At 32.7% G+C, this 19,312-nt stretch overlaps 1 protein-coding gene across 1 annotated transcript; it reads right to left on the bottom strand.

Moving 5' to 3' along the window:
• Positions 1–4,419: 4,419 nt before the first annotated feature.
• LOC143071711 (15-hydroxyprostaglandin dehydrogenase [NAD(+)]-like) lies at positions 4,420–17,919 on the bottom strand. Its single transcript, XM_076246211.1, has 7 exons — positions 17,751–17,919; positions 14,586–14,709; positions 13,599–13,705; positions 12,705–12,798; positions 11,829–11,905; positions 7,459–7,604; positions 4,420–4,645 (listed from the first exon to the last, which is right to left on the bottom strand). The coding sequence occupies exons 1-7, from the start codon at positions 17,835–17,837 to the stop codon at positions 4,525–4,527; spliced, it is 756 nt and encodes a 251-aa protein (XP_076102326.1). The 5' UTR covers positions 17,838–17,919; the 3' UTR covers positions 4,420–4,524.
• Between the last annotated feature and the right edge of the window lie 1,393 nt (positions 17,920–19,312).

Raw genomic sequence — 19,312 nt, 5'->3', positions numbered from 1 at the left:
AACGTTCAGGCCGCTACAGATGGTTTGAAAATGTCTCTGGCAAAAGTTTTCCTGATTATCTTCAGGACCTCAAATAGTTTATGTATGATTCAATGTTGCTATTATTTTTTGATGTAGTGGTTCAAGTGTACTAATATTCATAACTTAGACTAATGAACAGGATTTATCAAAATATGGTAATTTACATATATTTCAGAAACAAATGATTCAGTCTTTGATACTTTAATGTCATCAAATAACAAAATAATTTTCTATTATTTGTAAAATAAAACTAGCTTTCGCAGTTATAAATAATAAACTGATCCTTTGGAGTGACATCATGAATATTTTTTGTCTCAGCGGTGCCATTTACTGTCAAACTCACTGTATCAATTCTTGTTAATTAGATATTATATTTTAGTTTGTGTCATTTAAGCTTATTAATTTATTAATTTAAAATCAGAATTGTAATAGAATTTACATTGAAGTTGAACGCATTTATCGTAAAAACAAAGTAGCACTGGTTTTTTTTTAGCAAAGAAATAGAATATGTATGTCATTGATCAATAATACAAATAGCATATGTATGTCATTGATCAATAATAGAAATAGAAGATCATCTACAAGTATTACCATAACATATTCTAGATTTTCTTTCTTCGTTTCCAAAAGTACATTACAATTTGAAAAACAATAAATTCAGATATTTTTTTGTTTGATATTGTTTCTCATTTCGGAATTATTTTGCATTTAATTTTATTTTTAAGATAGGAAATTTTACGACGCAAGACGACTTGTCAGTTGAAAATAACCTCATTTTATTATAATTGATACAATGTTTCACTTTCGGGAATAAAGCAAGTAAAAAAACTTCAGATTTTTCAACGTAATGTCAACAATTTCATAATTATCGATGAAATTCAGAAATGAGTTTAAAAACAATATCAATGTTCTCAAAGGCAGTTAAAACGTTAATCCCTTCAGTCGTATTTTGTTGTTATAAAAATGTTATATTTTCAAAAGGAAAGCGACATTGTTTACAAACCTCCGAAATCATCTCGGATATTACCAGTCATAGACTTTTCAAACAGGTTTGCATTTTAAAAGACAAAAAGGAGAAAATATCCTTCTTTTAAAGTTTTATTTGCCAACAAAGGTCTTGATGCCAACAACTTTGGCAACATTTTCCATCAGTATTCAGTTAAAAATACCTCTGCTTTAAAGATACTTGTCTACCTGCTATTTCTTATACCTAGATCAAATTAATTGCAGCTACAATGTTCAATTACAACGTGTGTACCAGATCTAAACATTGACGACTTCCAGTCTATACCTCCTAATTGCTCATGTGCTAGTTCCCGAGTCATATTTAATCCGACTGGCCACGAAATAACTTGAAGTTTAAGCATGATCAATAACGCTTATCTGCAGAAAGTTTTATCCAAAGACCATCATCAGGTTAAATCAATCAATCGAGAACTTGGGAATACTGATGGATTCAGTCGAGTATTATATAAAGTTAACAGCAGTATTCCGCTGTTCGAAATTCATAAATCGATTGAGAGAAAAAAGCAAATCCGGGTTACAAACTAAAACTGAGGGAAACACATCAAATATAAGATAACTACGACACAACAAAAACACAACACTATAATGTAACACACACAGAAACGAACTATGATATAACAATGGCCATTTTCCTGACTTGGTACAGGACATTTTAAGATGCCAGACACTGGGTTAAAAGCGAGAAAGAAGACGTAGATACTCTTGTTAAGTTGTTGATGCAAATATAAATTCAAAAATTTAATGGTTTAAAAATACACCCTTGCTACATCAATCTTTAAAAACCCAAATGTTGCAAAACGCTTGCTCTACTCTCATGACAAATATGTTTTTGTCTCCACAAATAAAGTCGAAAATATCATTGTTTTTGGGTGTTTTTCATATTACATATACAGCTTTATTATAAATGCATTAGGTATAGACAATTTACTTGGAAATTCTTAATACGCCCCAACGACACAAACCAAGGAGAAAATCCTGAATAATCATAGGTTTGTTCTATGTTCTTCAAAAATGATGTACGTGATCTTCCTTCGCTATATTTGATATATTAACTACATAAGTGTTCTTACGAACAACGTTATAATGCTTGGTCTTCCAAGTGATCTACCTCTTTCTAAACAATAAATAACAATTTAATCAGCATCTTGGCTTCAAAAATATTACGAAACTACCTATTCTAGATCAGATGTGGAAACTAAAAAAGATCTTTTTATAGTACATATAATCTGAGACTCTTTCATCTGAAGTTGAAATCATCCTTTCATAAATTTTACGGACGAGTTGCTTGACCGTTATGGAATAATCGTTTTACAAATATCGGATATGTTCCTTACGCCTACAATCCCTTCCCTTTCATGAATGTGACCTAGCGAATACGTCTATTTATCGGATTTGTTATCACTTAAGCAACACGACGGGTGCCACATGTGGAGCAGGATCTGCTTACACTTCCGGAGCACCTGAGGTCACCCCTAGTTTTTGGTTGGGTTCGTGTTGCTTGTTCTTTAGTTTTCTATGTTGTGTCATGTGTACTATTGTTTGTCTGTTTGTCTTGTTTCATTTTTAGCAATGGCGATGTCAGTTTATTTTCGATTAATGAGTTTGACTGTCCCTCTGGTATCTTTCGTCCCTCTTTTGCAACAGTATTAAAACATTTGACCGTCCTACACTGAACACAAGTATTGCCTATTCCAAACTCAAATCAAATTGAAAGAATTGTGTAATTTCTTTGATGCATAAAAAATTATTGCCAACATAGATACCAGTATATGGCATAATGGAGGGATATTTGGTACTTTGTGTAAGAATCACTCCGATTCAAGCAAAAACAGTCTCTTAAACGGACATTTTTACGATACATGTTTTTTTTCATCGACATCATATTTGGTCATTTGGCCCGAGAACACAGTTATTTCGAAGTGCATTTCTTTTAGACAATAAATTCAAATAAAAAAATCGCACCTGCTCTTTCTCAAAAAGATTTTTACATTGTAGTGTACTACCAGTGAGACAAATACTATCAAAATCATAGAAACTTCTATCAGCTCTAACTCAAAATATTGACAATTCTGTGTTAAGGGGGGTGTAAAGTTCAGTTCGACAGCTTCAGACGTGATAAAATTTGACCTTTAAGAAATAAATTGGGAAAGTGTATCAAAGTTATACACTGTTTACGCTAGGGACTAGGACGGTAACTGTGTCCTTGGACCATTTGGATGACGTATTTTTCAACAACAAAATCGGCATTCCCTTGGAAATCAACTCCTTTTCCAATTGTCGAAACCACAATCCCATCCCCTTTTTCCCGAATGCGACTTACCGATTTGAACTTACCACCGGCTTTGTACTTGCTTGAACAACACGACAGGTGCCACCTGTTGAGCAGGATCTGCGTACCCTTTCGGAGCACCTGAGATCAACCCCTGTTTTGTGGGTATTTTTATTTTGGTCTTATTGGAGAGTTGGCGTATCGTCAGTCTGTAATTTTATAAGCTGTGTTTTGTGAACTGTTGTTTGTCCGTTTGTCTTTTTCAATTATTAATTAAACATGGCGTTGTCAGTTTTTTTATCATTTGGAATATTCCTTTGGTATCATACGACGCTCTTTTAAACGGAAATATTGACAGCAATAGCTGATTATTAATAACTCACGTATAATTATAGTATTAATGAATGGGTGTTTTTATAATGGCCCTGTTATATGTCCAAGGTCTGTTATAATGGTCGAGGAAGTCTGTAATGGCCCTCGGCAACGCCGAGGGCCATTAGACATCCGAGGCCATTATTACTGACCGAGGACATATAACAGAGCCATTATAAAAACACCCATTTCTTAATACATTTATTAACCAACTGAATAAAAGTATTAAAACTGTATGTGTTAATATACCAAATATCCAAGATATTAAGTTGACAGAAGTTATGTGTTGAAAAACAGGAGGAGCAGTGATCCCTTCATATGGTTCTTTAATGTTGGTTGCTGGTTACTAAATTAAATAAAATACAAAAAAGTATTATACTCTTTACAACTTAATTTTATTAACTTTATTAAAAACCCTAACTGTGCTTTATACAGACAAACCGGGCATTAATACAGGGCCATTACAGAAAAACAGGGCCATTACAGAAAAAAAACAGGGCCATTACAGAAAAACAGGGACATTACAGAAAAACAGGGCCATTACAGAAAAAAACAGGGCCATTACAGAAAAACAGGGCCATTACAGAAAATATGTTATTTTTAATAACCAGTCATTTTTGGCAATAATGTACTTAGTTGGTTAATAAAACAAAATAAATCAGCATATAACAATACAGTTGACCTCTCGTAACCACGTTGAAATCGATTCATATATAAAGAAGAGAATAAAGCAATTTTGAATCTTTTGTATATAACAAACAACTGATTATATGCAAATGAATAACTACATGCAGTTTAAATTATAAATATTACATGTTCCAGTTTCATTTTGTCTATTATAGTTTGGGATCATGAAATGTATGATAGTCCATAATTTTAGGCGTCACCATCATCGCTTTACCATTGTTATCAGCGTCATCTAATACTCGTAGAAAAGCTTCCGTAACACGATCAGTCCTGTAAATTATAAGTCAACAATCTTTTAAATCAAGTTCACCTACTTTAAAAAAAAATACAGTTACAAGAGTTGGAATTTAATGGTGTATTTTTGTCCGTTTGATTGTATCCCTTTTTTGACATTTGAAAGGTTAGTAGGATTTACTCTTCCTGTCAACACACTCATTTACCCTAGCTGTGATTGGTGGTTATTCTACTTGATGTCAGAATACAACCTCCATACATAAAAAGATGCATGTTATTTGTTGTTAAGGCCATGGTAATAATAGTACATCTTGTAAGAGGTGTCATCGAATACAAAACGTAAACATCCAATATACAATCTTTCAACGACGACAATCTATACGTAGGTATATATTATGGTGTGTGTTCTTTGTTGCTGAGAATTGAATTGTCATTTCATTTTACATGTTTTATGATGCAAATTTATTAACATCCATTTGTCCTTGAAAATAAATGCTTTCGTGGTTATATGAATAACAAATAATGTCCATGTCTTTAGACAAAAAACAATATAGGTATATTTCAGCGTATACTGTGTCCTCAACACTAATATCTATACTGTAACATAACCATGAATTCCGTAAGTCTTTGTCAAACCAGACGATGTCAGTTTTAATTTATTTTTTAGTAAATAATACACTATTAGTGTATTAGATATATACAACTCATGACTCTTTTTATATGCAAGATCGTGCATTTTGCAGTAGTATAAACAATAAGATGTGGTACGAGTGCAAATGAGACAACTGATACTCTCCATCCATGTCACAATGTATAAAAACTTCACAATGATAAGTCAAAGCACGGCTTATGACACAGAGTCTTGTCTCACATCGAGTAACAAGCTATAAAGGGTCCTAAAATGACCAGTGTTAACAATTCAAACAGAAAAAACAACGGTCTAATCTATATAAACAACAGGAAACGTTAAACACCTTTCACAGGTGCATAAATGCATTGATCATTCATGTGACCTGTACATGTAATGATTCATAAATAAGAATTGAATGTTAAAAATACCTCATCTACTTCAAAAGTATACATAATCTAAAGCTTTGCAGATCTGTGTACATTCTATTGTACACTTTGTACTTTTTTTCCTCGTATTTTTATTCAGTGAAAAAGAACTTTTTATATTATTATATTTGTCTTGTTTTCTTCTTCATATATAAGTAGATCATTTAAGATAGTCTTGGTTTCATCGTGACATTTTCAGAACTCAAACACATTATGGAGATAAATGTCACATTATATTTCCTTTCAACATCCGTTTGAAATGTATTAAAGTCGTCCTTAAAACTACCGTTAATAAAGTAAAATGTATATTTGACGTTTTTATGCCACAAACTTCCGTAAAATATACATGATAATGTTGTTCTTTCTTTTCAATCTATTTCAGGTGTCAATACCTATTATATACCTTTACAACTTATGTTCACTGTCCGGAAATATTTTATTAATTTAAACAGTACGAAAAGCGGTGCTCCGGTTTCGTAGCGAGTACAAATATATTTCATATTTCCGGGCATGAGATAATACTAAACAATCATGTAAATCAGATTAGGTTTCTTAAAATATCTGAATATTTATTCCAAAACCTTCAACCTCAAAGATATAACTTCGCAAAACCTTTTGATTTTTCTCTTTACTTTACAGGCCTATATTTATGCTCAATTTTACTGAAATAAATGATTTTATTATTGATAACATTGTCGAATTTGGTAGATATATGATTCACTAAACAACCTGTTTTTCCAATGGGTATTGGACAGCGGTATACTATTGTTGCATGTATGTACTTAGTGTATTGTGTACTATACTAGTCGAATAGTTTTTTTTGTTTTCACAAGAAATCAAATTTATACAAAAACCTATTCAAACAAATCTAATCAAGTGTGTTAGTCTAACTTTCAGATATCTCGATGATGTTCTGCTATTTCACCAAATACTTGCATCTTAATATTCCAGTGAACTTGATATAAAAGATAATGCTGAAACTAGAATGTCTACTTCATGTCTTCATTTATTTCTTGAATTTGACAAAACCAGGCGACTTCAAATAATTATCTACGACAACTTGAGGATGCACATTTTGTATATTTAATTTCCTATTTCTCAATACATATATTTTTACTTAGTATTGTGTTTACATGTCCTAATCGATACACTACCCTTGAGTTAGTCCACATTTTGTAGATGCGCTTTTTAGGCATAACTTCCGTCTAGCACGGTTATGAGGAAGAATGACTGATATTCGTTACAACTTTTAAGATCAACATCACTAATTATTAGAATTTTTAACTGACGTTTTTAAATTCCATATCGTATTCATTATTCTTGCCTAGCAAGAAAGTCTTACGCTGATACAAATAGGTTTATTTGTTGATTTGTATTTTGAAAATCCATTTACGAGTTTTGAACATTGGTTTACTCCTGTTGCATCTCATTTACAGAATCCTCATTGTTATCATAAAGTAAACTTGGCAATGTGTTGGTCTATTTGATTTACTCATCAGAAAGTGACTTAAAATTTCCAATCGTTATACATTTTTTTTTCACACTTGCAAATCATTTGACTTGTTTAGAGAGTGACAAAAGGGAAACAACTAATATAAAAGTGTATAGAATAATCTGAATAATAGAATGTCACTAAACGAAAAGAAAAAGAAAATGAACATGCTGGTAATACAGTAAACAACCAACGACAATAAGACAAAAAGGTTTCTTTTTACACAACATTGAATATTTAGCACAGTTACTAAATAGCAGTTTCCTTATGACGTCATACTGATCATTTAAGTTCTACTTACACCATTAAACCATATTGTTTCATAACTATCCTGGCTAGTTTTGGTCCATGTACTTTATCATCAGTGCCTTTAATAATATCAGTGTCTGCAAAACTTGGACATAAACATATTATCTTAATTCTGTTCTTTTTTAATTCTGGCTGCAGCTGAAAACATAACACTTGCATGTACTATTAAAATTAGAGACTGGTTTTCATTAGCACAAAAGTTAACAAAATTATCGAATTGCAAGGCAAATTCAAAAAGGAGAAGTTCATTACAACTGACAACATCAAACGCTATCAATCAACAGATCAAGTGAAAAACAAATGCCATTTTCCTGACTTAGTACAGACATTTTCCAGAGGGGAATTCAGGGTTAAACCGGGTTTTATAGCTAGCTTAATTTCCAAATTGGATGACAGCTGTTAGGAAACTTGTCTTACAATTGTGTGAAATCGATAATGAGGGTTGGTTGACAATTGGCCGTTTCAGAATCTTAAGGACTATGGGTAATTTCATTGTTCGTACCCCAAAATGAAAATAACGTCACAACATTGGCTAAATTTTGCATTGTTTTGCACGTTTTCAACCAATCACGACGTTTTGGTGTACACTTTTGGAACTATTACGCTGAATGCAATATATTCTGAAATGGCGAATTAACGCTAACGCCATAAGGGATTTAAACTTTTAATTTAGCAACATTATAGCATCATTCGAATATGCAGTCAATGTGTATATACATAATATGTATCTCCCAGTTTACGAGAACTTCATAAGCATACGTTTCTATTTTAGATTTACTGAAAGATGGTTGCTGATATATAGAAGAATATGAAAAAAGGTTCCTACTGGCAAAGATAAAAGTAATTTCATTGAAAGTTAACAAAACAAACAACAATCATTAATCATATACTGGATTGTTCTTTAAAAAAATCATAAATTGAAACATTTATTGTTGAATTATGTCGGAATTCAATCAAATGTGGTATTTTACTCCCAAGTTTTAACGGGTCAAGTTTTTATTAATCTAGTTTAAATAATGTTCTTTACTTGTAAGAAGTTTAATTTACCAATTGGTACATGTTATTGTTATACTGTTGCTGGACGATGATAGGGTCTGATATTATTGGGGTTGAAGATCAATTCCTTAACATATACTTTGAATAAAGATTCCACGTTCCTACTGTGAGTTGCATTTGCAATACATTTTATGACGTTTCTGTATGATTTCTTCTGTGAAGAACAGTCATCTAAATATTTGATGCCATGATTTTATATCAGCAGTTAAGTATTGTAGCTTGAATTTATAAACTTCTAACATTCTTGGTCTTTAGTAAAAAGTAAATTAACAAACATACCGAATCCCGAGGAATATTCAAAACGGAAGGTCCGTAATCAAATGACAAAATCAAAATCTCAAACACATCACACGAATGGATAACAACTGTCATATTCCTGACTTGGTAAAGACAGTTTCTTAAGTAGAAACTGAAGGATTAAACATGGTTTTCAGTAGAATAATGTGTATCAAAGTTTTAGTTTACCATTATTTGAGAGTGGAAAGGTGTTTCTCCTGTATGTGTTTGTCCGGTAATAATTTCTTCTATGTACCTTTTGTGATGTATATAACAAAGCATCTTTGCTAGCCAAGGTTTACAATCCAAGTCCCTCCTCTCCACCCTTGGCAGATTAAGTCAACATTTGTGATAACAATAGTGCGCCATCTATCGGCAGATTAAAGTCACGCCCATTCCGAATACATTATTCTTGACCAATGGTAGCACTTGAACTCTTTAATTTGGAGGTAAAAACATGATAGCTTCTAGATATTACACACTTGGTAAAGCAGGAGATGAAAATTTACGTTGACATTCATGCATTTGTGCAAGAAACATACACAGGAAAATCTATTAGTTGATTAAAAACATTTAAATTATCACTAAATATATTCGTATGTTTAGGGATGTAAAGATTTGTTGCACAATAAGCACGTGGCAATTGTTTACATATACACTTTCTACATTTACATGGGATCATGATATAGGCGCTTTTTGATTGGATGCAGCGAGTTTCGACTGCAACCAATAATCAAAGCCTTAAAGGCTGTAAAAGCAATTGCTGCCATGTTAATGTTTGGGGACTTTTATTTTTCATCCACATATATACAAGAATTAAACCTGACATGAGTGTTGTCTAGTTAAAAGTAAGAAGGTTTTAACTTTATATAAATAAAAGACTTTAGCAGAAAGTCATTTTTAATGTTTTATATTTCACAAGGAGACAACACGTTTACCAGGCTAAAGTTGGGGTCAAATATACATGTGCTGAAACATATAACTCAAAAAGAAATCATCATGGATTATCCCCTGGTAGTGTTTGTAACTTCCTTGGCAGTAATTTCCTTTATTGATTTAATTTTAACAATTTTCTTTATTAATTTATATTTAACCATTAACACAAATGATTAAGTTAAAACATTTCAACTTTCCAGACGCAAATGTTAAAAAACGGGAAAGAAATAAAATATCTTACAAGACATAAACATGTAAAGAATAAATGTATATTTCAGCTTAATAAAAATATTTTCATAATGTTACTTCGTCATCATTTTTAAAACTAAGTTCCAAACATTATTGCTCAGTTGATATGTGTCCTTCTGATGCGGTACGAGCACAGGCACTTGTTTCTATCCATAGGAAGGTCGATTATCCATATAAATAGTTTTATATGGATAGTCGACCTTCCTATGGATAGAAACAAGTGCATGTGGGTACGAGATAACTACAATTCTCATGCAATCCCGAAAAGGGGTGTCATCACAGACAAACATGACATTAAATCGTTATCACTGAACTAGTATATATATTGTATAGGGGCCAGCTGAAGGACGACTCCGGGTGCGGGAATTTTTCGCTGCATTGAAGACCTGTTGGTGACCTTAATTCTGCTGTTGTATGTTTTTCTATGGTCGGGTTGTTGTCTCTTTGACAAATTCCCCATTTCCATTCTCAATTTTATTATACGAACAAGAACAAACAGCTCTACGTTGCTTTGATATTTATCAATTTTTAGGAAACATTGCGAAAAATGATCTTCAATATTTCGAAAACATGTGAAATAAAATTGCTAACACGGTGGACCGTCGAGTGTCAACAAACGTAGTAGACTTGTTCACTGAAAAGACGAGGATAATGGTTTCATCTGACAAGTCACATTTGTTATGCAAACCCAGTTTTGATCATGATATTTAAAAAGACGTACTTTTTTTCAATCTATGTATTAATAAACTAGAAAATTCCAAATTGTAAATATCTCTTCATCTGGACCGACTTGGCATCTACTACGTTTGGACGGGTCCATTTCATTAGTAAGGTGATCGATAAATATTACGGAGTTTTGACAGAAAAGGAAAACGAACTTATTGTTATGTGTTTTCAACAAGGGTTTCGTTCCGCTAAATTATTTGCGCAAATAAAGTTTGTCTATTTTTAGATTACAGGTAATAATTTGACACTACGCATTAACCTGTGTAGTGATTTTGATTTTACGATAAATGTATGAATGAACGATAATTTTATGAATGAACAAGAGCACCTGACCTCTTAAAGAAACACAAATTAAACATAAAAAACCGTATTTATTAGGAGATAATCCAGTTAAATTTTCAATACTAAATCAACAACTGAAATGAATCCATATTTTGTTGAAACATCGTACGAACGGCGGAAAACGGAATCGCATTTATAAAAATGTACTTTTTTTCACTCGGACTTCTATGTTATTTGATAGTCAAACGGTTGACCCTTTAAATACAAAAATACATCTACAAGAACATATTCTGAAACTTCTTAAATCCACTAACGTTTTTTTAAAGTTTCAAGCTATGTATTGCATTAGAAAACATACATAGGTGTTAAAGAATGACTGACCAGGAGCCTGTTTAACAAAATACTATGGCTTGATCTGGGCGGAGTCTCTGATCTGGGTCACAAAGATGGCCATACGCGACGGCATAAAAGCAATTGCTTTAAAAAGCATTACCTTGTGTCTCCGAAATTCTATCTCAGTCCGCCAAGGGTAGACAGGAGGGAGGTGGATCGTAACCCTTGGCTAGCGAAGATGATAACCAAGATTCAAAGGAGAAACTTGAGATCTACAAAACAAGTATCAAGTCTGGAACCTATCCCGTGGTTGTTTATTTTCATATCATTTAAAGTGTATTTAAAGTAAGGGTGATTTTTTTGTTGACAGTAAAAATTTGATAGTCTTTATGGTCACTGTGTTATTCATTCCTTATTGTCTAAGACTCGGGGCGATATTGAGAATATCTGTCAGAAAGTATCTATGTATGTATGTTTACACTTCTAAAACGATCAATAACTCACAGCCCAGCTTCTTGAAAACGCTATTACTCCATGTTTAGATGCTGTATAAGCTGGACAAAATGACACTGGCATCACACCTACAATAATTAATTGTATCGTGTGTTTATATTATGTATACATATATTATGTGCATTATTGAGAAAATACATTTTATTTGTGTTTATATCTATCTAGTGAGAGGTCGGGAATAGATATTGAGTTGTCGATCTTATTAATTGAAAAGTGTATCTCTATCAATGGCATATTGTTCTGTCATCATCAATATGACAGGTTTCAATAAGAAGCAGCTGCTGCCTTTTGAGGGTAGAGCTTAAGTCTACGTCCAGTTCCTAATAAGTTACGTGTTGTACAGTCTTTCAATAATTTTTTTAAATATTTCTGTGTAACATTTCGTGATTTTTTTCATCTTTTTTTCGTTTGAATGTGGTTTTGTGTGTCCTTTGGTGTATTCTTTTCTCGTTTGATTATGGTTTTGTGTGCCCTTTGGTGTATATTTTCTAGTTTGGTAATTTTTTAGTGTGCCCTTCAGCTATTTTTTTCTTTTTTTTTTTATGGTTTTATCTGCCCTTTGGTTTCTTCTTTTTTCGTTTGCCTATGGTTCTGCGTGTCCTTCATTTTTTTTTCCTTAGATTTGATCAAATTAAAGTGCCCGTACGGTGACCTATAGTTGTTAATTTCCGTGCCATTTTGATATCTAGTAGATAGTTGTCTCATTGGCAATCATACCACATCTTCTTTTTTTATATTTAGCTTATGATCGATTAATTCTTTGACATTTCATTTTATTTATGATGTACCTGGTAGTTGTAGATAAATAAAATGCGTGTAGTTAAGTACTTTCCTATAATATGTACAAATAAGCAATATGTGTCTTACCTGCTAATGATGAAACATTCACAATTAAACCTCCTCTATTACTTTTATTCTTCATATGATCCATTGCCAACAAAGACCCGTGTACCACTGCTGTCTAAAAAGTGTCAAATAATATCAGTTACAACGGTCATGTCTATATATTTATTTTTTATATTTATTTCTCTTTCTTTAATATCAATAAGTGTATTGTAGATTTTGTTCAAGTTTAATTGAAATTGTCCCTGTAGTTTCCGAGGAGGAGATTTCATGTTGGGCCGGGTAAGCTTATTAAAGTACACTATTCTAGAATAAGTTACTTATTCAAATTTAAGTTTACAATATGTCATTGAGTTTGTCTATTATGAATTATTCACAGTCAACGTAAAAAAAACATGCAAGAAGCAATGGCGCCTATTTATATAAAAGTACAATTTAGAAAGTTTTTTTTTCTCTGAAATATGTCACTCAAAAGGAGCTGCTAACTTTATTTTCTGAAACCAAAATAAAACAAAATTGACTTTTTGAACACAATAACCACTCTGCAGACTAGTATTCACTGCTTTGCAACTGAACATGTAAACATATGATACATTATCTCCCATATGTTCTATTTCAGCCATGTCGTCGTGTTGATCGCCATATCTTTTTCAACTAGACACATCAATGATGAGTGTGGTCAAGTTTTATTGAATTTGGCTCGAAGTTTTAGAAGATTTGTGTTGGGCTAGGTAAATTATAAAAGTCCACTGTTTCGTAAGTTCATAACTTATTTGGTGGTACCTACCTAACCCTCATTTATGTTTAGATCAAACGAAACCATTGTAATGGTGTTATCTAATTTGGAGTATACCATTCCATGTCCCAACTGAAAACAGATACAAAAAATATTCACAACTAAACCGGAAGTGAACTCACTAAATTGATGTCTATGGTGGTTCTCCATTGATTCTCGTTCATGATTCCAGCATTGTTTACCATTATATCAACGGTGTTGTATTTCTGGACCACTCGGTTAAAGAAATCTGAAATATAGCACGGGAAATAAATTTTCAGGATTTGATATCATACATTCTGAAAGAGTGATCACAGAACAGTATATTCGAGCCAAGCCTCTGAATATCAGAGATTAAATTCGTTATTATTGATGGTTTCCTAATATGATTCCAGTGGCAGAGGGTTGCTGCTTCAGTAGAAACCGAAATAAGTGTCCTTAATAGGGAAAAACCATTACAAGTACTTTTACGAAAGTATCGGTTCTCATGATTGTTGGAAGTTCATGGGATATATTTTTTCAAGATGACCAATACCTATGCCGTGTGTGTAGCTTTTTGCGGACACGTCACCTTTCTTAGTTATGATATGAGCATTTCGACAGGTGTCACAAAGGGAGCCAGAGTTTCATTTTGTAACTACCAGTCATGTTTCAGGGTAAGATAATTCATGATAGTTTGTGAATTCGGAAATGTCTTCGGCATAGTGAAGAGACATTAACCCATCTCCTTAATGAACCTTACATATTGACTATAACTTATATGATTTTAACATGAACAACACAGCAGAGGTCACTTGTGGAACAGAAACAACTGGTCCAACTGAATGTACTGAGATCAATCCATGGTTCTTTAGTGTCACTAAATTGATGCTCATGAAAAAATGTGGATTATCCAAGAAATAGTGGTGGAGGTGTGGTTAAAAACATGGGGGGTGGGGGGGGGCTTTAAAAGTGGCAACCTAAATAAGTATTTCTATTGACCAGTGATCAAGATAAGTGATTTAACAGAAGGAGAATTTAATGAACTTGTAGGTAAATATGAAAGCAGGTGGCTGAAATAAATTTAAAAAAAAACCTATTACTAGTAGTTGATCTTTTCTTTTGTCTAATTTGCACATTTGTTCCGTTACCTTTGAATTCTTCGTCTTTTCGGACATCACATGGTAGAAATTGCACATTATCGTCTCCGAAATTTTTTTTTAATTCATTTTCAGTTTGTTTCCCTTGCTGGACATCGACATCACAAAAGCATACCTAAAGACGAAAGGATAAAATATTTATATTCAATATGAACATATGTTATCACGTCTGTTGATTGGAACTGTACTAACTTCTTTCAGATCGGTAATTTTAGTGGTTTTGTTAGTTGTTTTTGAGCTTTGTATCTTTCTGGTAGGTAAGGCCCTTGTCCACTGAATTTTATAGTTTGTTCTTAAGTTGTGCTGTAACACCACTGTCCCGGGTAAGGGGAACATTTTAAACCCCGTCGTTTGTTGTAATATATCATATTTTCTTTTTTGAATATTGTTATTTTTATCGTTTGTTTTTCATTTGTCTTTTCTGGGTCTTTTATAGATTTCTATGCAGGTATAGGTTTTACTCATTGTTGAAGACTGTATAGTGACCTATGGTTGCTAACTTCTATACGCTATTTGGTTTCTGGTGGAGAGTTGTCTCAAGAGAAATCCTACCACATCTTCTTATTTTATATATGAAAATACGATAACAATTTTCCGAAGATGTTAAACATAAACGTATAAACGGTATTAAACATGTATATCGTAACACGATTATGTAATCTTGCGTTTGGCTTCCTTTATACCTTTTTCTGTTTGACTTATTTTCTGTATGTTTTTTGTAATGATAATTGCTGGTTTAAGTGTATATTTTAATGCCTCGTTACTAACATTTATTTTCCTATGCTCATATATGTATAGGAAGATGGGGTATGAGTGCCAATGAGACAACTCTCCAATAAAAGTAAACAATTTTATAGGTCAAGGTACGGCCTTCAACACGGAGCCTTGGCTAACACCGAACAACAAGAAATAAAGGGCCCAAAAATTACAAGTGTAAAACAATTCAAACGGGAAAACCATGTACACTTGAACGCAGAAAAGTACTACGTTGGCAAATCCATTTATCGTTATCGCTAAAAAAATGTAATCCTTCCCCGATTTGGTTATTTTCATGCAATTTAAAGCTCTAGTTTTGTCCATTTAATTTAGTTTTGGATTATTTTTATGCCCCACCTACGATAGTAGAGGGGCATTATGTTTTCTGGTCTGTGACTCCGTCCGTCTGTGGTTCCGTTCGTCCGTCCAGGTTAAAGTTTTTGGTCAAGGTAGTTTTTGATGAAGCTGAAGTCCAATCAACTTGAAACTTAGTACACTTGTTGCTTATGAGATGATCTTTCTAATTTTTAAGCCAAATTAGACTTTTGACCCCAATTTCACGGTCCACTGAACATAGAAAAGGAAAGTGGGAGTTTCAGGTTAAAGTTTTTGGTCAAGGTAGTTTTTGATGAAGCTGAAGTCCAATCAACTTGAAACTTAGTACACTTGTTGCTTATGATATGATCTTTCTAATTTTAATGCCAAATTAGATAATTACCCAATTTCACGGTCCATGGAACATGGAAAAGGATAGTGCGAGTGGGGCATCCGTGTACTTTGGACACATTCTTGTTTAATTTAATAATTTGAAGAAAATTAGTTTTCCAAGACTTTCTATGTGTACTTTGAGTGATACATTATACATATAAATTATCAAATATCTCCTTTTAAAAATAAACATAAAATGACAGTGGACTATTGTAGTGAGAGATATTATGCAAAAAAATGTGCAAATCTTGATACAAGCATGAAAAAAGGTATAACGGTCAACTAAATGCTAATTTATATAAAAAAAGAAATACAGCTGCTGACCATAAAAAAAATCTTTTTTTCAAGAAGGCGACAGCTCAGTTTTCTGATGGCGTCAGTTTAAATTGGCTATATCTCGTGATTCCATTGAAAATTGTGTTATTGGTGTAATCAAAAGCAAATTTTGTTAAAACAAACAGTAACTAACAGTTCCCTAATGATGGTGTCATCAGCTATATTTTCTGCGTTTGTGGTCACCTAAGCCGTTATTAACCATTGAAACTAAACACATGCAGTGATCTGAAGCGCGTGCATAGTCCTAAGTACATAATTGAACATGCAAGAAAAGAATCTGCCGTTCTAGGTGTTGCAATGTCGGCTTCAGCTAGTGTGGGGATTAGTCCTTCCACTTTCCCGCAAAATGTCATGTACAGAGAACTTTTAAAACAAGCAATTTCAATGTGCAATCAACCAAAAATGACGGTATACTAGTACTTTTCTTCTATGTACAAATCTGGCCATTCCTACTGAATTTGCTATGGCTTTGGCTGATCTGCAGTTAATAATTGGTGTTTAAGAAAGTTAACACCTCTTTCTTTATCCATCGAATGCTTGAAAGTGCAACTAAATGGGCTTGCACGGGGCGCCGAATGGGACTTGAACTTTTTGTAATCAAAATCAATTTTGTGTAAATTCTACACAAAATTCAATTCTGTCATAACAAAATCATTTTTGTCTTACAAAACTATGCAATACAGACTTGTTTTATGAGAACTTCAATTTTGTAATGACAAAATTCATTTTTGTAGACAAAATTCATTTTTATAGACAAAATCCATTTTTATAGACAAAATTCATTTTTGTCATGACGAAATTCATTTTTGTAGACAAATTCATTTTTGTCAAGACACAAAATTCAGTTTTGTCAAAATGGTATACAAATATAAACTCATTTTCATACAAAATTGACTTGTGTAACCTGATATGGAAATTAAAACACAAAAGTCAATTTTGTCTACACAAAAAATAAACAAAAAAATGAACTTTGTCTACAAAATTGAATTTTGTCATTATTTTGTGTTTATTTTTGTATAGATAAAATTGACTTTTGTGACACAAACTTGATTTTTGTGTACATGTTTTGTATGTTTCCCCATAGATATGTGTTTGAGTTTTTGTTCATTAATATTTTATTTGCGTTTGAGGGCACGAATAAGAAAATAAGTGTATTTATTTATACGACTAACATATACCACCATCCATCTTGCTATCGAGATGTGGCTATTTTTAAATATTCGATTTAGTTATATTGGGGAGATTAATTATTGGGAATGTTTATCTTTGAACTTTTAGTACGAAATATTGACCTTTTACAAAGGTCATATTACACGATTTATATACAAACACGTAACAAAGGTTAGCATTATTTACCTTGTCTCCTCTTTTCAGTAATGCTTCGGTAAATGCTCTCCCCAAGCCTCGGGCAGCACCAGTGACCACAGCCACCTTACCTGACATGTTGAATATCGTTATCACCGTGGGTTAAAGTATGATATAAATATAGATCTGTATATCTATACAACAACGGCAAAACTTCTTACCTATGGAAGCCAGTTCGTGCTAAACAGTGCTCAGTTTCGTGCATTATAAACCCTTTTCTCGCTATTATTCATAACTAATTTTGTTCACTTTATCGTGTTTTCTTGTTTACATCCCCCTTTTCTCCCCAATTGTTTCCAAGGTATCTCATGGAATGTCAGTTTTCTGAATTTTCAAATTACCACCTAGTAATTCTAAAAAGTTTATGATTTAACGCAGCTTTTGATTACATTTGCGCGCGATCCTTATGGCATTGTTCAAGGCAACACAGGTCTCGAAACACAGGTAATAATATAAAGATAATTCATAATAAAATATATTGTTATATTGAACTTTAAACATACATGTACATTGAATTCTAAAAAAATATACAGCGATCATGAGAAATACCATTATAGCTTAGTGTTTCCTGATATGACCGAATACTGCTCGATTTAGTATTATTTACTGAAGTCGGTTTGGAAATTTTCGTCAATACACACACACATATGCATTTGTTTTCGTTTGTTAGAAACAATTCGGAGGAAAAAACATTTATTTTGTGCAAGATGGATTTACTTTCTCTACCGACAGAACACTTAAGTCAGGTAATATATCATGACGATGCACCGAACATAATTTTAAACGGGTATTTCAGCAAATTCCATATTTCGTCCAAGTCATGTGACTCACTAACAACAGTAGAATCCAGGCGCACTACAAACGGTCCGGATTCATTCCCATTTACTACAATGGGCAATTTTATGCAGCACATTCATGTATAATATTTCAAATGACCCCGCCACATTCTGTATGTGCCTTTTCCAAATCAGCAGCCTGTAGTTCAGTTGTTGGTTTATGTTTGTCATATTTGTTTTTCGTAAATTGTTATGTAATAGATTAGGACGTTAGTTTTCTCAATTGAATTTTATATTTTTCATGCCGGAGCCACCATGGGTATAGTATGGGTACGGTTGCCTTTAATTGTTTACATTCACTTCATTTCGACTCAGATAGTTCTGTCATCCTTATTTTTATATATATACTAATAGTATTTTTGTGTTTTGTGTTTTTTTGTCCAGTAGGCTTTACATTTTCTGAGAAATAATCGTTCATGTCTATACAATAAGGCGCAATTTCCTCACAATCAAGTATTCTGTGAGCTTCTATCGAAATCTGCGGTGAAAAATATGAATGACAGTAGATTTTTGTTCTAATAGATTGCATTATCTTTAAATATTTTTTTAGCACTTAAGTTTGAATTTACCGGACTTTCTCATGCATTTTACAAACCTCAATTTTTCAAGCCTCGTTTGAGTGGACCAGTTCAGGCCTTCAAACAGTACTTTCTTCATGTCTAAAATAAGTTGCTAGTTAATATTTTATTGCCTAAATTAACAGTACGATTGGATACA

The sequence above is a fragment of the Mytilus galloprovincialis genome, chromosome 4, assembly GCF_965363235.1.
Source record: "Mytilus galloprovincialis chromosome 4, xbMytGall1.hap1.1, whole genome shotgun sequence".
Classification (NCBI taxonomy): Eukaryota; Metazoa; Mollusca; class Bivalvia; order Mytilida; family Mytilidae; genus Mytilus; species Mytilus galloprovincialis.
This window is presented reverse-complemented; position numbering and strand designations above follow the sequence as displayed.